At 44.5% G+C, this 20,002-nt stretch overlaps 1 protein-coding gene across 1 annotated transcript in view; it reads right to left on the reverse strand.

The window, feature by feature from the left end:
• The window catches only part of stag1a (STAG1 cohesin complex component a), a 29,819-nt gene extending 12,573 nt beyond the window's left edge, over nt 1-17,246 (reverse strand). Inside the window, exons 1-5 of the mRNA XM_067242640.1 lie at nt 17,104-17,246; nt 1,428-1,610; nt 1,075-1,195; nt 563-715; nt 46-142 (exon numbers count right to left, since the gene is read on the reverse strand). Of these exons, the coding sequence (XP_067098741.1) occupies nt 46-142; nt 563-715; nt 1,075-1,195; nt 1,428-1,456 (400 nt within the window). The 5' untranslated portion in view covers nt 1,457-1,610; nt 17,104-17,246. The remainder of the gene's footprint in view (nt 1-45; nt 143-562; nt 716-1,074; nt 1,196-1,427; nt 1,611-17,103) is intronic.
• Between the last annotated feature and the right edge of the window lie 2,756 nt (nt 17,247-20,002).

Raw genomic sequence — 20,002 nt, forward strand, 5'->3', positions numbered from 1 at the left:
GAGAACAGATGGATCAGAGGGGAGGAGCAAGATCATAATGCGTACCTTTGCACCCAGAGCACTGGATGAAGAAGTTGATTAGGTCCAGAAGAGCGATGTCTCTGTCCTGCTTGTATGACTCTATCCAGTCGTCCACCACAGACTAGGTACAGTCACACACACACCAATGTTACTAACTTATAGTCTTGGCTTTTAAAGCTACTACAGAAGCACATACAGGTTGTGGTGCGCTTCTCTCAAAAATATGTTCCTACGTCTCACTTAACTACCTACATCCCACTTCGCCTACCTCTCATCCCACGACTCCTACCTACATTACATTACATTTACATTTAGTCATTTAGCAGACGCTCTTATCCAGAGCGACTTACAGTAAGTACAGGGACATTCCCCCCGAGGCAAGTAGGGTGAAGTGCCTTGCCCAAGGACACAACGTCAGTTTGCATGACCGGGAATCGAACTGGCAACCTTCGGATTACTAGCCCGATTCCCTCACCGCTCAGCCACCTGACTCCCTCCACCTCTAACCTACCTACACACCATCCCTCTCACAACAACATACCTGCATGGCGCTCTTCCCCAGCTTGACGACCTCGAACAGTGTGACAGGCTCTCCGCCTTCTCCATTATGCTGGGCCACGCCATTGGCCTTCCGCCCTCTCGCCCCTCCCACACCTTTTTCCGACGGGGATTTACGGGGCTTCTTATTGGCCGTCTGGAGGGGGGAGAAGGGGGGTGGGGACATGGAGGTCAAAACACCTAGAAACTAACCAATGGTAGTGCCACTTCTACATCTCGGCCAAAGGAGACTAACAAACAGGCTTGCAAGCAAGAAAGACAGAACCAGAAGAATACAGACAAAGAAACAGACTCTGAGACAGAGAACTATGGAGACAAAAACAGATAGAAAGACATGCATAGACAGACTTTTGTAGATAGGTCAGCAGCTAGCTAGCTAGCTAGCCAGAACGCCATTCAGCCAGACAGACAGAAAGAGAAGCAGCCAGCTAGCTAGAGAGAGAAGCCGCCAGCCATCCAGAGAGAGAAGCAGCCAGTCCAGTCAGGTGATCTTACCGCAGGTTTGACAGGCCTTCCTCTCCTCTTCTTGCCCTTAGCCTCTGCGGGGTCCTCTATCTCACTCACACTCATACTGAGACTGACGGCGTCTGTAGCTCCTGACTCGTTAGACGAGTCCCTGAGAGAGACAGAGAGAGAAAGAGAGGGACAAAGCGACAGAGGAGCCGACAGACAGACAGACAGGCAGACAGGCAGAGAGAGAGACATTCAGGTAAATACACGTACACAGTACGTGTATTAACGGAACACAACAGGTGAGAACTATTTATTTGTACATGCACAAGTCCCAACACAAACGTACATGTACACAGTACACACACCTTATAAGAAGAAAAAAACAAGCTACTCACTGCAGAACAGGAAGCTCTGAGGTGATCATCCTGACTGCTGTAGGGTGTGTGTGTGTGTGTGTGGGTGGGTGTGTGCCGTCCACAGGAGTAGGGTGGAAGTCAGCTGGGCTGGATGGCAGGAGTTCTGGAACAGATGTGCTCAACACTGCAGACACAACCAGCACACTCACAACATGCCAGCCCCTGGAGGTGGAAGGAGGCAGGGAGGAAAGGGAGAGGAAGAGAGAGGGTTTAACTGAAGTGGTAACATATCTCCCATAAACTGTCGATAAACTGCTTATTTCTAGTGTTTTCCTCTCTACAAATCCACGTGTATGCGTTCAGTAGAGCAATTAATGAGAAGCACTGACACACTTTACTCTGAAAGCAGGGAGGTGGGTGGGGGAAATAGAGACCCCAACTGGCCATGTAGAGAACTGCAGAAACAAATTATCGGGGAAACGTGTGCAGTTGAGAAGCTGAGGCAACTAATCATATTTTTCCAGTCATAACAACACATTTACCAAACACTTCCTAAACTGAAACAAAGCTCTTAATTTACTTACAGGGCACCCAAATAGTTATGACTTGAAAAATGTTTGAACTTCAGTTCAAACATCAAGCAGGGAAAGATGGGAACTGGCAACTCGATAAGCAACATGCCTTTGGGGAAATAAAAATAGAAAGATGCGGAGTTGGAGAGCAAAAGTTCTGCAGCTAATATAATTTCCCACAAAACTATTTTAAAGAAGTGTGAAGAACAAAGGGCACAGTACGACACTGAGCCACCGGGGGCAGTAGGAACCACAAAGTCCTTTTCTACAAGTCAACATCTACACTGCTTTGAAGCTTTAAAAGAGCAAAACAATCGTAATTTTTTTAAACTAAAAATAAATTAAGCTACAGACATGTTTATGTGTACTTTTCTCTTTTTATAGTGTGTGTCTGGGTTGTATTTAGCACAGAGTGTGTTAGAGTGTGAGTGTGTGTGTATGAGCCAGGGACTGGGTAACAGTAGGGGGCAGGCTAAGAGAGTGTGTATTTAAATGTACGAGTCCTGGACGGTAGAACGGCACATGCTGACAAGTTTTTGCTTCTCACACTCTCACACACACACAAACTATCCGACAGATGAGTAGTCTGACTAAAAGAGAGCCAAGATGATGAAATCAATAGTTTTTTCTTAAAACATTGACATGCTTCCACAGTTAAACAGGAGCTTCAGAACACCATTTTTAGTTTGCTAGAACAAGGACAGAATGTGTTTTTGGTGGAATGATGAGCACAGGCATGTCCAGCTTGCAGAACAGCAACCAGGCTGAGGAGGGCTGTACACAGTTAGACAGACACCATCCACAGCCATGTCTGAAGACTGGCCAGATGTTCACACAGAGGGGAACAGAGAAGTGGTCTGATTATGTCACTCCTCCTCCTCTCCATCCATCCCCCTTGCAGAACCCCCCCCACACACACACACACCTCACCCACACCCCTATGTCTGCCCCTGTCTGTTCAACTGTCTCTACTCTACAGGTATAATGATATCTAATTTCTTGTGTGCTCAGGAAGGATGAGAACACACAGACCTGAGTTGAGTGTGTGTGTATTTGTGTCCTTGGGAGAAGACCAGAGATGACTGGGAGCCAGACTTGTTATTGACGACCAAATGAATACCACTCCTTTAAACATTGACGTCTGTGTGTGCGTCTGTGTGTGCGTTTCAATGAAAGGCTATACATAATATGCAGGCAGTCCTCTCATGAATTCTGTTTTCCACTCCCCCCCCCAAAAAAGTTTAATTAAGGAAAAGTAGCCAACCACCATCACCCTCCTCTTACACTCACACACATTTTCCAGTAATAGGAATGCTGTCAGGTCTGGTTGAGAGAAGGCTGCTTTGCTGCTCTAAGACCTCTACCGTCCAGGTGGACGCTGTGGAATGTGTGTATGTCCGTGTGTGAGTGTGTGTCTGTCTTTTGGGAATGTGTGTATCTGTGTGTGCGAGCACGAGTGTGTGTGTGTGTGTGCGCATGTCGTCTAAGAATTTGTCACACCCAGGTTAAGGCGAGTTGAGATTCCTATCCACCCAGTCAAACAGAGGCGCAGACTTTCTCCAGCCCAGCTGCAGTGCTAGTGACAGACAGCCGGAGGCAGGAGACACAGCATGTATAACACCGCTCCTTACAGTCAACACACACACTCACATTTAGTATTTGTGGCCTGTGGAGTTACATAAAATGTGTGTGTGTCAGAGAGAGAGCAAGAGAGAAGGAGCGTCTGGAAGCCACTTAACATGCATGACATGTATTCCGGGAGGCAGGCGTTGCCGTGGCAACCCGTACGGGTCATAAGCCCGGTGGAGTATGTGATTGGTCGAATGTAAAGGGGGGGAGGGGGGGGGGCAACAACACCAAGTAATAGATCTACTGAGATCTCCCAGGGATCCATTACACCCCCGCTCTACCGGGTCACTCAACCAAGGAGGACTAGAATCGTGACCTATATTACCTTAAAGTGTTTCTCCCAAAATTGCTCTTTAATGACCAAGTCTTTCGGGTACAGTTAGGATTCCCACAAACAAAGCAGTACAAACAGCACTCAAACACCAGAGCCCTGCACAGTTCCTGTTCTCCACCTGCCCATGTCTGCAGTCCTTCAACAGCAGCACTTATTTAATTCCCTATCCGGCCCGGTGCAACTGCCTAAATAAATTCAGAGAGCCAAAACACATCCCAATGTTTTTGGATTTAGTTTTAGTTTTACTGGTTCACAGGTAACACAAAAGCAATCAAATGTTCAAAACTAGGGGTGGCACAATATACCGTGGCACAATATATTGTGATGCAAAAAATGTTATAATATGTATCGTAGAGCTATGGCAATCATTTTACAATATGATGTCCGTTTTATCCTATTGGTTGAGCTACCAGCACGCAACCTACTCTGCACTTGCATCAACCGTGCATTCACAGAAATTGCTTGAACTGAGTTAACCAAGTTGTATGTACAACGAAAGTTGTTGTTTCCTAAAATGTTTAGGAAATAAATCTGTTAATTGAGTTTCAGTTTCATTAAAAAAATGGATTCAAAATATCGTGATGCGTATTGTATCGTGAACCCAGTATCATGATAAGTATCGAATCGTGAGCTGAGTGTATCGTTACACCCATATTCAAAACCTTTAAACTACAGCTGACTGATAACAGTGGGTTACGTAGATGCAAACTTTCCGGTGTCTCAAAATCTACCCTATCGATGTTCAATTATGTATTTTCGATACCTTTGAAATCTCCACTGGCTGTTCTTTGTCCTTAAGGTCTGTTTTAACAAGTGCTAAATGTAAGCGGATGGAATTTCAAGTAAGGTTCTGAGAAGACACGAGGGAATAGTCTACATAACTTTTAAAAGTGACTTATCAATTTGGAACGAAGGCCTCGGCTTACGGATTCGATTTTTTATACGTTTTGAAAAAAAGATTAGTTTGTTTCTTTAGCCTAGCCTGCAGTCCACCCATGGCCTATTGATTTCCAAGTGCAACCATACTAGCTAATGACATAGTAGGATATGTTTCATCCGTCATATTAAAACTTGCCGATCACCCATCAGGTACCCAAACCTGTGCGGGACTCTGGAACATTCTCCCAACGCACAGCATGCAAACACCTTAATCCATTCTAGCTGCTGTATTATTCCAGTACCACTCAGCCTAGGGCTGGGCGATGAAAAGAAATAACGATTTATCGAAGTAATGACTTCCCTCAATTAAGATATCGTAACATTAAATAAAACATTTTCAATAATGTCAATAATGTCGTTAGAGAATAATTAGGAACAGCAGTCCATTTAATTTCTGTGATGCAGCAGGAAGTTGCGGAGAAATGGTAACCTACGCTCACTAAAATATACTGAGCACCTCAAGTGGAGTAGCTCATGTTAACAGCGGAAAATGAGTCTTATTGCCAAAAACAGTGGCAGCGATAGCCATGGCAAGGGAGCAACTTCCAATGAAGAAATTATTGATAAAAAGGGTTCGTCTTCTTCAGTTATTTGGAAGTGGTTTGGCTTTTTGAAATCCAACAAAGAGCAGAACAATGTTCGGTGCAAATTGTGTAGTAAACAAACAGGTGGCTATCAAGTTTGGTAATACGACAAACCTTTTTTACCACCTGAAGCAAAATCACTCGTTGGAACATGCATAAAGTGTGAGTTTGCGCCAAGGTATTGATACGTTTTTAAAAAGTTTACTTGACCCGAGGTACGTACTCCCTGGCCGCAAACATTTCTCTGCCTAAACTTTATGCCGAGTGTAGGGAAAAAGTTGAGGAAGAGACTTATTTTGCTACTACTACGGATCTGTGGTCTATCGTCTTAATTATTGTTATGGAATTGAAATATAAATATCTATATCGATAATTTTTTACCCATATCGCCCAGCCCCAACTCAGCCCCACTCACAGAGCTCTGTACAGTGGAGCCCTTTAGTCGAGGAAGAACAGTATGGGGTACAGTAACTTAGAGCAGAGTACGTACAGTAGAGCAGGTCAGGTCAGGGTAGAAAAGAATTAGAGTAGGTCAGGATAGAGTAGGGGGGGTAGGGCAGGGCAGGGTAGATCAGGGTAGGGTAGAGCAGGGTAGATCAGGGTAGGGTACAGCAGAGCAGGGTAGGGTAGAGCAGAGTAGAGCAGAGTAGAGCAGGGTAGGGTAGAGCAGGGTAGAACAGGGTAGGGTACAGCAGAGCAGGGTAGGGTAGAGCAGAGTAGAGCAGGGTAGGGTAGATCAGGGTAAGGTAGATCAGGGCAGGGTAGAGCAGGGACAGTCCTCATAACTGTCAGCCATTCAACCAGCTCCCACACCAGCTGGTTACTGATTCTGCACTCGCTGACTCAGCATCAGAGTCAGCGGTCCACAGAGAAATGTAATCCAGGTGAGCTAGGAGGTTGGCCCTTGAAAAGTGAAGAATCCAATGGGTGGTTCCAGAACCCCACAGAGGGGCTGGAAGCCAGGTATGGCTGGGGAGGAGAACCTGAGGAGGCCAGGAAAGGGGCAGGTATGAGAGCCAGGAGACCGCAGAAAAGCCTTTAACCCTTGTGTTATCTTCGGGTCATTCTGACCCATCAGTCATTGTGACCCACCGTCGTATTGCGACAGATTTACCGCATACAAAGACAAAGTGAAGCATTTTCTTTTAACAGCTAGGCTGTCTCAGACCCCCCACATTGCAAAGGTTAACCCTTGTGCTGCCTTCGGGTCACATGACCCAAACGTTCATAACGAACCACCGTTGTGTTTACCCAATTTTACCCAATACAAAAACAAATAAAAAAAAAATTCTTTTAACCATTGCAATGTGGGGGGTCTGAGACAGCCCGACAGTTAAAAGAAAATGCTTCACTTTGTTTTTGTAGGAGGTAAATTTGTCGCAATACGACGGTGGGTCACAATGACTGATGGGTCAGAATGACCCGAAGATAACACAAGGGTTAAAAGAAAATTATTTTTATTTGTTTTTGTATTGGGTAAAATTGGGTAAACACAACGATGGTTCGTTATGAACCTTTGGGTCATGTGACCCGAAGGCAACACGAGGGTTAAGTCTAGACTGTCCTTTAATGATAGGCTGTCCATGCTGCTAGGCAGTGCAGGAACAACTCCAGACAGTTAAGAAGCTCAAACCATCAGGTAGTGAACTGTGCTGAGGATCTTTTCCACACAAGCATACACGCTGTGAAAGAAAATTTGGTCATATGTACTGCCAACTCCTGTGGCTTTATTATCTACTGGTTTGAAGAGAGATGCCACACCAAAGAACTGTGGGACATTTGGTATAGAGTTATATTGTTTCAAACTATCACTGAGTAGAGTTAGCCAATCACAGAGACCGCTACATTGATTGATTGACCATTTGAAGAAGTTTATATAAGGCAATGTGTATGGATGTTCTTTACCACTCTTCCGAACGACCTGTAGCATGTCCTTCGTTATGACTGGTCACAGAGTACTTTGTTTTCTCATGTTTTGTGCAAACTAAATAAATTGTATTGAAACCGCCATCTTGACTATTCAAATTACACAGTACCGCTAGAATTTTTCCTTCACAACACACACACAGGCTTACACCTGCAGTCTTCGAAACCCATGACAGAACAATGAAGAGAAAATGAAAGACGGATAAAAGAACTGATAGGACAGGAAGCAGGCGTGTTCTTCAGATGTACACAAGACTTTCAACCTGAGACAGGAAATACCAGAGAGAGAGCGAGCGGGAGAGGGAGGGAGGGAGAAACACAGATGAAGAGACAGTGAGAGCGAGAGAAACAAATGAAATAAGAAAAGGTATTTCATTGTGAATGAATGACAGAAAGTCAGAATGAAAGAGAAGGAAGGAAAGAAAGAAAGAAAGAAAGAGGGAAGTACAGAAAAAGTTAAAGAAAAGTTAAATAATTAGTGTGGTTTTCAGAATTAGGAAGCTAAAAGACCATCCAGGAGACAGTTACCTAGCATTCACATACAGTGAAACGTAGATTCTATGCTCTGCAACGCAATGCTGGTACCAATTCAACGCTGTGTTGGGTCTCGACACAGCTAACTGCGACGTTCAGCTAGCTAGCTAGTTACGTTTGGCAGCCATAAGCGTCCTTGTTTGCCTTCCAATATGACAAAAGGGTGGTGATCGCTATAATGCACTTTCTAGCTTCTACGTTTTTTGTTTAAATATTGGCAATCATAGACAAATGTGCTCTACCACTGGGACGATTAGAGACAACATTATATTTAGGGTTGGGTACCGAAACCTACCTATATAACCGGTAGCCTATGTACCGGACCAAATCAGAACGCAGATTGCGGTGCCTCATTGCAGTGCCACTTAAATGCCTGAGCTGTCGATCGAAATATTTGTCCTCTGGTGCTCCGAAACGGACGAAAGATCACCATCACCAAACATGATTGCTAGTTAAATTATACTTAAAATGTATTTCATTTTTGTATCGGTTCAGGCACCGGTACCGTTTTAAAAGTATCGATGCGCCACCCGCATCTAAAGAACCCAAACGATACTCAACACTAATTAAAGGTATTCACGTTCCATATGGGATGCGTTGATTTATTGACAGACCCCCGCATCAAAGTTGAACATTATCAACTTTTTTCCCCATGTCCCTCAACACCCGAAGACGACTTTTGTCTTAAGTATTATTGCTCTTTGAGACACAAAACAACAAGGACACCCACTGCGACCAGAAACCCATTATTTCCAAGGGTTTGCGTCGGCCGAGACGGCTTTTTGTTGCGTCAAAAAAAAGACTAAAGGCTCTGAAAAGAAGAGGGGCTCTGTACACTTCAGTTCTGAATCCCGATCCACCAGCAGTGTTTCCCACACATAGACTAATTTGTGGCGGTGCGCCACAGAATCAACACCGGCTGCCACATATTGCGTTTTGTTACTATTATTTTTTTTAACGATATTTAAAACACGCAGCATATTCGTTCAGCTGCATTTCCTTTCCCTGCTCTCCCTCCATCTCTCACACACACACACACACACACACACAGAGTCATAACTAGAGCCTGACCGATATATCGACGGGCCGATATTATCGGCCGATATTGGGCATTTTCCAAACTATCGGTATCGGCATTTATAATGGCCGATAAATGAATATATATTTTTTTTTTGTGTGTTTTTGTTCAAAGGACTTTAAGTTTCATATCTTAAGTTTGTATTTTTATGCATTTTATTTATCAGAAACTGCATTAACATATTATTTTAGTGAGGAAATAATAACAGGAGTCAGATGGCTGAGCAGTTAGGGAATCGGGCTATTAATCAGAAGGTTGCTGGTTCGATTCCCGGACTTCTGCTAAAAGTGACTAAATGTAAACTACAAATAACTACTGTTAGGGAAATCAGTTTGTTTTGTTAGGCGTTTCTGGATTTTAAAAATATTTTTTAATATCGGCCGATATCGGAATATCGGATTTTTAAATCACCAAATATTTGTACCGGTATCAGCCTTAAAAATCGTTTATTGGTCGGGCTCTAGTCATAACGTCAGCACACGTTAGCAACGACACTATGCGATATCAGCGAGCCTTCAGCATTAGTACCGTAGCTAAAAGTCTAGGAAAGTTGAGGTTACTTTTCACTAGATACTTACGAACATGTCTTAATCTGCCAGACAAGTGGGTTCCCCATCGTTCTTTTGGTGAGCTGTCTCACAAGCCCTACTTACCTGGCGTCATGGAGCCAACCAGCTGAATAGTTATCTAGCACTAGCGTTGCTACCTGCATATATGCAGAAATTGTTGACAATATTTTCAGGTTTCAACTGGTGCTGCTCAAGCAGAAAGACAGGGTCAGGGAGAGAAAGAGATAGATTCGTTAGGCATTGAAGAAAGAGTAGGAGAGGAGGATAGCATCCAACAGAATACATATTAGATTAAAAAAAAAGTTATGTGTAACGAACCCCCCCACACACAAATTGCGTTCTAATCTGTGGGAAACACTGGCCACATAACCGATTCCTCAATGAAAACAAAGGTTCAGATAATAGTTTATTATGGCTGTGTGTGGTGAGCAAGAGAAAGGGACAAAAGCCACTCTCCAGAGTTTAAACTTGGTTTTAAAATGCAACCAGAGTGAAGTGGACAGCGCAAAATAAATATCCGACCACTAAGATGCACTGTGTTCCAATCATTCAAACCGTCACCAGAGGTGGACTTGGACCCAACAAGGCGTAACGTCACAGAAGAAAACGCTGAAACACCACTGCATTTCCAACATTCCCTGTTTGTCTTTTGCGAGATACAAATGGCTTTGTCCTGTCAACCTCAACAGTTGGAAAGGCCAGTACGAGTTCTTGAAAGAAAACCAAAAATCGTAGCTAGCTCGTTCAAAATCAATGTGACGCTTTTATGAACTACCTTTAGAAGGCTTTAACAAAACCCAAGCGGTCAGATGGACACCTTGAAGACACATGATAGACACGGGGTGGGAACAGTGGTGTGTCTCAGTTGTCAACTTATGTTTGGATCACCAAAACGCATTTTAAAGTGTAAACAGGGTGCTAGAGTCTGGTTTAACCATATTAGGATTAGGAACTAACAAGATCGCATCCCTGTATCACACAGATGTCCTATGTGACAGCACTACAGAAGATAGAGAACATGGGATTCAATTCATACAGAGGCCAGCAGGCTTCACTTCCAACCATTGTCCTTTCGATATCTATATTCACCTTCTCCCTCTTTTCTTATCTCTTTCTTTTCATATCCAAACCCTTTATGATTGCGAGCTCTTTTCATCTCTCTCTCTTTCATGGCCAAAGTTAGCACTGCTACCTTGCAAGTGGTCTGATAATAAACCAGCTCATTCTGACCAGATATAGCGCTAGTGACAACCCCCCCGTCCCCGTCTCTCTTTTGTCTGAGGTCTTCTCAGTTCTGGGGTCTAATATGAGCACTCCTTATTTAAATGGGGGGTGGGGGGGCAGAGTCTCTGTTGAAACATTGATTTTCAATCTCCCTGCATCACCTGTTTAAATAAAAGATAAATTAGAGTGTCAGACCGAAAGAGATATTAGGAATTCTTTTGTAGCGCATGGAGGAGCTCTCTCCCTCCCTCGCCATCTCCCTCTCAGACTGGCTGTTCACAGCCCTGCTCTTTCTGCAATGGCTGCCTGCTTCACTGCAGCTGAGACAAAATGGAGCCGGAAAGAAGGAAGGGAAAGCAGCGAGAGGAGAGGAGGAGGGGGTGGGAGGGGGGTGCTGAGAGAGAGGACAGAAAAAGGCTCATTTGTTCGTTCTCTCATCTCTGTCTGTGTCTGCTCTCTCACCTTGGCCCAGATTCACTCCGGTTGCTACTCTTATGAGGAAAGGAGCGAGAATCTGAGTAGATTGAGGGCACCGCACACAAGCCCACACAGACACAGGCCTACTCGCACAGCCACAGACACACAAGCCCCACACAATTACAAGAAGACTCTCTTGCAAGCCTATCCAGCGACTGTGTGTGATTGCCATTGTCCCCTGATGACCTGATGAGCATCTAAGCAGCAAGGTGAGAGTAGCCTGCTAAAGAGACCAGCCCTGAGGCACAGGAGAGACTACACGACCAGATGAAAACAGGAGAGACTACACAACCAGAAGTAGACAGGAGAGACTACACGACCAGATGTAGACAGGAGAGACTACACGACCTGATGTAGACAGGAGAGACTACATGACCATGTGAAGACAGGAGAGACTACACGTCCAGATGAAAACAGGAGACTACACAACCAGATGTATACAGGAGAGACTACATGACCAGATGTAGACAGGAGAGACTACACGACCAGATGTAGACAGGAGAGACTACACGACCATGTGAAGACAGGAGAGACTACACGACCAGGTGAAAACAAGAGAGAATACACAACCAGAAGTAGACAGGAGACTACACGACCAGATGTAGACAGGAGAGACTACACGACCATGTGAAAACAGGAGAGACTACACAACCAGATGTAGACAGGAGAGACTACACGACCATGTGAAGACAGGAGAGACTAAACGACCAAGTGAAAAGAGGAGAGACTACAAAACCAGAAGTAGACAGGAGAGACTACACGACCATGCGAAAACAGGAGAGACTACACGACCAGAAGTAGACAGGAAATTCTACACAACCAGATGAAAACAGGAGACTACACAATACACAACCAGAAGTAGACAGGAGAGACTACATGACCAAATGAAGACAGGAGAGACTACAAAACCAGATGAAGACAGACCCTTTATAAAACAGGAAAGGATGCAACACCAGGCACCAGGCAGTCAGTGGCAATCTGAGATTACCATGGAGCACAACGTAATCTCCTCTAATCTCACTGGAGGTTAGGAGAGCACACTGGGTCAGGATAACCCTGCAGGGTTAATCTGGGTGTGGGCCAGGAAGAGAAAGGGAAATGGCAAACAACGGATAATCCAATCCGGTCTAGACTGTGGACTGTTGTGTGACAGCAGGGGTGTGGCAATTGGTGGTGATGCCTCAGAGCAGGCTCCATTCCCAACCAGCCTAGGGTTGGTTATTCTCAGCAAGGGCATCAATATACATCGGGCTATGACTAAGATTCTATGACAATTGTGGTAGGCTAACAGATATACAGATACAGAGACACCATGTATGATTGTGTGGGCCTTGTGAGATTGAAATGTCATTTTAGCATGTTGATGTGTTGATCGTCGCATGTCTGATTATCTGTAGTATTTATTACATGCCATATTCGTATGTCGCTTTGCATAAAAGCTTCTGTTGTATTTATAAAATGACAAATGTGACTGTAAATTGTTTCTATCCTTGAAGATAACAAAGAGATAACATTACAGCATTTATTGTACAGAGTTTAAGGGCCTACTGTAAGCTTATGTGACGATGGGTATGATAGCCATGCTTGTATGAGACTCACAGACCTAACTCTGGACCTACCTGCTTATCCAACCAGACAGCTGTTTGACAGTTTACAAGCTTACTCTGTACTGAATGGTATAACACTCCAGGCTGTGCTGTCTTAGCTCAAGTGCTTGTTTCAGAGCACATTACTGAAGGGCTGGCTGTCACTGCTACTGCTGGCGGCAAGCATTAACACTTCCCTGGGATCAATAGTCCCTCAATTCTCTCATTCACACATAACTACTGTATTCCTGCACAACGCACGCACAGGCAGCCCCTCATTACCTCAGGGCTTGGGGTTAATGACAGTGTGTGTGTGTGTGTGTGTGAACACAGTCCACAGAAGTACACCCTATACTTAAATTCCACAGCGTCCTCGGCAGTAACAGAAGCTGTCTTATAGATGAGTTTCATGCAGATTCCCAGGAAAAAGGGGTTTTAGGCTACAGGGTTCCCCTGTCCCGCTGACAGGGGCAGTCTCACATGGTCAAATGCAAAACGGCCCATCTAAATGACTGGCAGTGCACTCCTATTACTGACGACATTCCCAGACTTGGGGCTCTCTAAGAAGCAGCAATCTTGACCCACGGCGAATATGAAAGCCAAGTGAATTCAAAAAAGGGCACCGGCCAATGTGTCATAACCTAGCTAGTCTCCTAAACAGCTAACCTGCATGGCAATAGAGGCAGGATCTGTCGGGATACATGATGTTGCTCCAAATTAGTTTGTACCTCAATTGTAATTAGGGCTGGGCGATGTATCGAATATTAGCGATAATATCGCAATCATTTTTACAACAATGTAAAATTAGAAAATATCAGGAATATCGAATATTTCAAATTCAAGCCTTTTCCCAAAGAATGTGCCGAACATCCAATATTACGTCTCCTTTTCGTCTTGTGTATTCCCGCGTAAGAGAATTGAGGTGGGGGAGGGTCTTATTTTTTTTACTGCTTAAATTTGTAAATTTTTGTACTTTGTAACAATAGCTGTTCTATCGAAATTGTTTATATATCGCCCATCCCTAATTGTAATTACTGTAAATACAACACTGCTACACTGTTAACATTCATCTAATCAGTGATGTATCAACAGGTACGTATTAACATTATAATTGGGTTATAAAATCGGTAACTTGTCTAACTACATGCTGTTATTGTTCTTCCATTTGGGACTTATGTTTTTCACAATGTATGCTTCATGTTTGGCTACCCACAATGTTTGGGGCTATCTCGTTGTTATGATCAGTGATCTATGCACTTTTGTAAAACTCTCTCTTGGAAGTCGCTTTGGATAAAAGCGTCTGCTAAATGCATACATGTAAATATATTAGTATGACTCATTTTAACTGTCCAGTTTTATTATATTCCCAAGCAACCAAAACACAATTAGACGTAATCCAATAATAATCATCAGTTGATGTCTCCAAGATGTCTTAACTGAAATACTAGCATGCTCAAATAAGACCAGGCAGAGCTCACTGCCTGCTAGCTCCCTCAGGACCAATCAAGTTACATTTACATTTAGTCATTTATCAGACGCTCTTATCCAGAGCGACTTACAGTAAGTACAGGGACATTCCCCTGAGGCAAGTAGGGTGAAGTGCCTTGCCCAAGGACACAACGTAATTTGCACGGCCGGGAATCGAACTGGCAACCTTCAGATTACTAGCCCGCTTCCCTAACCGCTCAGCCACCTGACTCCCAAGTTAGATGGCATCATAACCAGAATGTCACAGGGGGGGGACAGCAACACCTACAAACAGATTTTTCAATTTCCTACCCTATAACACTCCCCAGACGGGAGGATCAAAGCTGGTACTGGTCTCTTCCAGATCAGAACAAACACTCAGTTCTTTCTCTTTGTTGAACAGGAGATTACAGGTCTATGATAATCAGCCATCTGTTGACACAAGGAACCATTTCCACATCACCTCCTGTGTTGTCACACACACTCATCTCTCTCTCTCTCTCTCCAGTTGGTCTTGTTGCTATGATTACGACCTTGTCTTTGACAGGGTAAGAAGAGGCAGTTATGCTGTTATCCTCTCTAAGCCTGCCATTATACTATACTATCCATACCAGTTTCTGTACTCTACACCTTCTATTATACCCGTTTCTGTGGCAACCTCTACACCTTCTATTATACCTGTTTCTGTAGCAACCTCTACACCTTCTATTATACCTGTTTCTGTACCAACCTCTACACCTTCTATTATACCTGTTTCTGTACCAACCTCTACACCTTCTATTATAGCTGTTTCTGTACCAACCTTTACACCTTCTATTATAGCTGTTTCTGTACCAACCTCTACACCTTCTATTATAGCTGTTTATGTTCCAACACCTATACATTCTACACTCATTTCTGTAGTAACATCCATCCCACCATCTACACCTGCTTCCATAACAACATCTTTGCCTTTTATATCTGCTTTCATAACAATACCTACACCTGCTACTTGGCCAAGCTATCCTGTAGGGGAGGGGCTGCAAGGGTAAAGGGTGAGGCAGGAAACACCTTTCAGTTTAAGTACTTGTGAGCATCTATGGGAACAGGGCATCTTAGAACCAGTCCAGACCTAGCTTCCTGAATCAACAGAACTGAGACGACACTTAAATCAGATCCATTCAACAAGATCAATAAACAGAACTAAATATAAAACCCTATAGAAATAATACCTAAACGCCTTTGAAAACAAGGCAACAGCATTTCGTGTCCAGATTCAAATGGATAGAACTGAAACCACTGGGATGAATGGTCAAATAATTTTGCCATAAAACCAGCATGCCATGGCTGCTACATGGTAATTACTGCTCCAGCAATAGGCTTCAGTGACAGGTCAAAGGTTGACTCAAGACTCGTGTGGAATCACACACACACCTTGCAGTGATATGAGATCTTGACTCCCGCCAACACGCTTCCTCATGCAGCCCTCTCTACCCCTCCCTCAGCTCAGCTATGACCTAGAACAACATGTACTCCACTCTAGATTCACATGTGAACAGAAATCCAGGCTCCCACTTTAGAAATAAATCTGTTTTGCACCTGACGAGTTTCCCAAAAGCTTGTGCACCTCACACGGTTGTGCGTCAACGTTGGAAATAATCCAAAACTAAACATTTGGTAGTGTGTCAATTTTTTTAAATGTAAACAGCTTTGTCAAGCTTGTAGCGTACTCTAGGATTTTAACATCTATGACTGCCTCCCATAACTCATTCTTCGTCCAAATGAATGTGATCATTCACAACTTGCTTCAACAGTCTTCTCTTGGCCACAAACTGGGGAATAAGTCTGCATGGTAAGAAATCACATGGCTCTCTTAGACGGTTACATAACAGCTTTGTTTACAACCTGAGAGGGATTACCAAGGGCACAAAGTCTGCCTGGATACAACTCCAAACAACTCCAATTATTTATCTATCAACACAAGCTGTGACTCCTGGAGAAAGGGGTGTGTGTGTGTGTGGGGGGGGGGGTGACCAATGCTTAGGAAAACCTGTAGGAGTAGACGGTAACTATGAGTTAGGACTCGACACCCATCCCCCACAAGTAGACACGCATTCCCCCGTTTCATAGCAAAGAAGGGGGCGGGAAGAATGGACAAACCCTATCAATTCTAAAGCCCTATGTTGGATTACAGTCAAATAACGCCAGAAATGTGTCACTAATGGAGTCAAGGATCATGAACAACGCAAATGTAAACACCTGAAGCACAATCTGAAGCCTCGTTTAGCGACAATTGACACCGACATCAAATGTTGTCAGTAATACAAAGCACGATCTCTCAATCCAAACGTGTACCCAAAAAACCCCAATGAATACAGTAAGCAACTACGCATTGAGCTGATGAGCTATGATGAGCACACTAGACACAAACATCGGTAGGCTAGTTAGCCAGTATTAGTGGGTGACACTGAAGGGATTCCGCCAGCGAAACATGATGCTTAGATCTCCGCTGGTTTGTTGACAAAAAAAACTCATGCAATGCATGACATTTATAACGGCTTGTGCACCCTGTAATGTCGGACAATATTAGTTGATCGATCACGTTCCTGCAGGTTGTCATGCCGAAATATAGCAGCTAGCTAGCAAGCTAATAGCTCTGTAAAACGTAACTGAGAAAGAGAGAGAGCACATTCACCCCCGCTAGCTCTTCTGCCCATCCCCCACAACATCACCAGGCTTCAATGTCCACCATCTTTAATAGGCGCCCCGTCCCTCTTTCCACTGCTCCAAAACATCCCCAAAACACGAGAAACTCACCTTCACCAACCATCGCTGACAAAATTACAATCTCCCGAATTATTCAATCGATATTATTATTTAGACCGAAAGGATTTTAATATTGAAAATTGGCTATGCGAGCAGAACCGCGCCTTTGAGAAGAGCAGCAATCCTAAACCGCCATCTGGTGGTATTTTCCTCGCTGTAATGCAGATGGAATGGCGCAGCTCCACACCGGGACCACAGCGCCCCCTGGCGGACACAAAGTACCACGTCGGGAGCGCGCGTCGGGAACGAGGAGAGGGAGGGACTGCAAGACCCCGCCAACGTTGCACTCGCGGGAGCGCGCTGCAAAGGAAAGGCAGTGTGTATGTGTGTTATGTCTGTGGATGGATTTGACGGTGTGAGGACTTGACAGTAACAGCGCTGGGTGCGTTACATCAACCTGTGCAATGCAACACAACAGGCCTAATGCATAACACATATACCGCAGTCTTCAAATACAAGTCATGAGTCAGCAAGGTGTAAGTCTAATGCAAGCATTACTGCACTCAGCTTTTTATTCAAACTTTCAATCATGCTGTTAGTTTGCAGGATGGTTTAGCAGTTACCAACTGCTAAACCATCTCTCTCTCTCTCTCTCTCTCTCTCTCTCTCTCTCTCTCTCTCTCTCTCTCTCTCTCTCTCTCTCTCTCTCTCAATCTTACAGTTGTCCATTCATCTCCTAGAAAGACTGACTCCATCTCTACAGGAGGTGCCTCACCTTCTCCTCTCTGCCTCACCTTCTCCTCTCTTCCCAACCCTCTCCCTCTCTCCCCTACCTTTTCCTTTCTTCAGCAGCTCCTCCCTTACCCTCTCCTCTCTCCCTCTCATTTCTGTTTTCCCAACCCTCTCTTTTCTCCCCCACCCTCAACTCTCACCCTACCACTCCTCTCTCTCCCTCCCCCTTTCATGTCTCCCAACCTTTCCTCTCTCCCCCACCCCACCCCACCTCTCCCCTCTCCTCACCTCTCCTCCCTCCCCCACCTTCATCTCTTTCTTTTTATATATTCTATTTATATGGGCAGGCGAAGTTGGCAATATAGAAAACATGGAAGAGTAGGCTGGGAGTCGGGTCACTCGATGCAAAGGCAGTATTGCTGGGGCTGGTCATGGAAAGGTTACGTATTGTGTTTTCATATTGTTGGTGGTGGGAAAGATGGAAGAGTTTATTGCTGTGTGGGGGAAATGGATGCTTTGTGCACTGTGATTGGGGAGGGGGCTTTGGTGATTAAGTTGTTACCAAGGGGTTGTTTTTTTGTTTCGATTTTGTTTGTTGTCTTGAAATGTGTTATTATTTGGTTTGGTTTTCAATATGAGTAAGTTGGATCCAAAATGGCTGTTGTGATGTAACTGGTGGATGGTTGGCAGTTTTGACTGCTATATAAATATATTTTTAAAGTCTCTCTCTCTCGCACCCTCTCCTCTCTCCCCACCCCACCTTACCCTCTCCTCTATCCCCCTCCCTCTTCTCTCTGTCCCCCACTCTCTCCCACCCTCTCCTCTCTCTCCCAATCTCTTCTCTCACCCTCTCTTCTGTCCCATCCTCTCCTCTCTCCTTCACCCTGTCCTTCCTTCCTTCAGCACCTTCTCCTTTCCTCTCCCACCCTCTCCTCTGTCCTACCCACTCTTCTCTACCCTACCCTCTCCCTCTCTTCCCATCCTCTCCTCTCTCTCACACCCTCTTCCCCTAACCCTATCCTTTCTCCCACCATCTCCTTTCCCCCTCTCCTCGCTCTCTCACCCTTACCATCCATCACCCTTTCCTTCCTTCCCCACTCTCTCCTTTCCTCCACAGCTTATCCTCTCTCCTTCACCCTCTCCGCCCACCGCCACCTTCAAATAGACCTCCCCAACCATCTATCCATACACAACCCTCTGCCTACCTTACCCTGTTCTCTTTCCCTCACTGTCCACTCCCTCCCTCACCCCATTCTAAGCCCCTCCTCCCGATATGGACCCCTTCCTATCTTCCCCCCAAATGTAAGACTGTCTGTCTGGTCTCTTGTCATGTAGATAGGCCTTATTATGCTCTGTTCACACAATGTGACAAAGTGTGTTGTTCTAGTGTATGTATACCATGCTTCTTTGGCACAGGCACACACACACACGCACAGACAGAGAAAGTTCATGGCCTGTCTGCAACTTAAGATAAGGGCCTGTGGTAACCATGGAAACAGGGATTCCATAGATTAGCATTTGGTTACCGAGTTCGATTGTCCGATGCAAGGTGCATCATGCATGTGTCAGAAGTATTGCAGTTAGGGGCCTCGTTAAACCCACTGCGTTCAACAGTGTATATGCGAGTGTTCATGAGTGTGAACGCTTGGTGCTGCATAAAGGTTTCCCCTCAATAACTCTGCTGTAAGACAGTAAAACCATTTACATGGTTGACATCAGAATCAGAATCAGAATGGGATTTATTCGCCATGAAAGTTTGCACAGACAAGGAATTTGCTTTGGCAGGAAGGTGCATACAATAAACATATACCTAAAATGTAAATATGTGGACTATCTATACTAAGGGTACATAAACTAGCAGTACTAAGTGGGATTAGAATAGAATTAAATATACAATAAAATAAAATATAAGTTGCCGTAAATTACAATATAAAAATACAAATATTACAAAAAATACAAATGTACAAGATACCATTATTGTAATTCAGTGCAAAAAGCAGTGTGTTTTAAGCAAGAAGTCATTAGAGTCAGTGTGGTCCCTTGGCCTTGTTGAAGAGGCCAACAGCGGAAGGGAAGAAACTGTTTTTGTGGCGTGAGGTATTGGTCCTGATGGACCGCAGCCTTCTGCCGGAGGGGAGTGACTGAAACAGGGAGTGTCCAGGGTGGGAGGAGTCGGCCACAATCTTCCTCGCTCGCCTCAGGGTCCTCGAGGTGTGCA

The sequence above is a fragment of the Osmerus mordax genome, chromosome 9, assembly GCF_038355195.1.
Source record: "Osmerus mordax isolate fOsmMor3 chromosome 9, fOsmMor3.pri, whole genome shotgun sequence".
Taxonomy (NCBI): Eukaryota; Metazoa; Chordata; class Actinopteri; order Osmeriformes; family Osmeridae; genus Osmerus; species Osmerus mordax.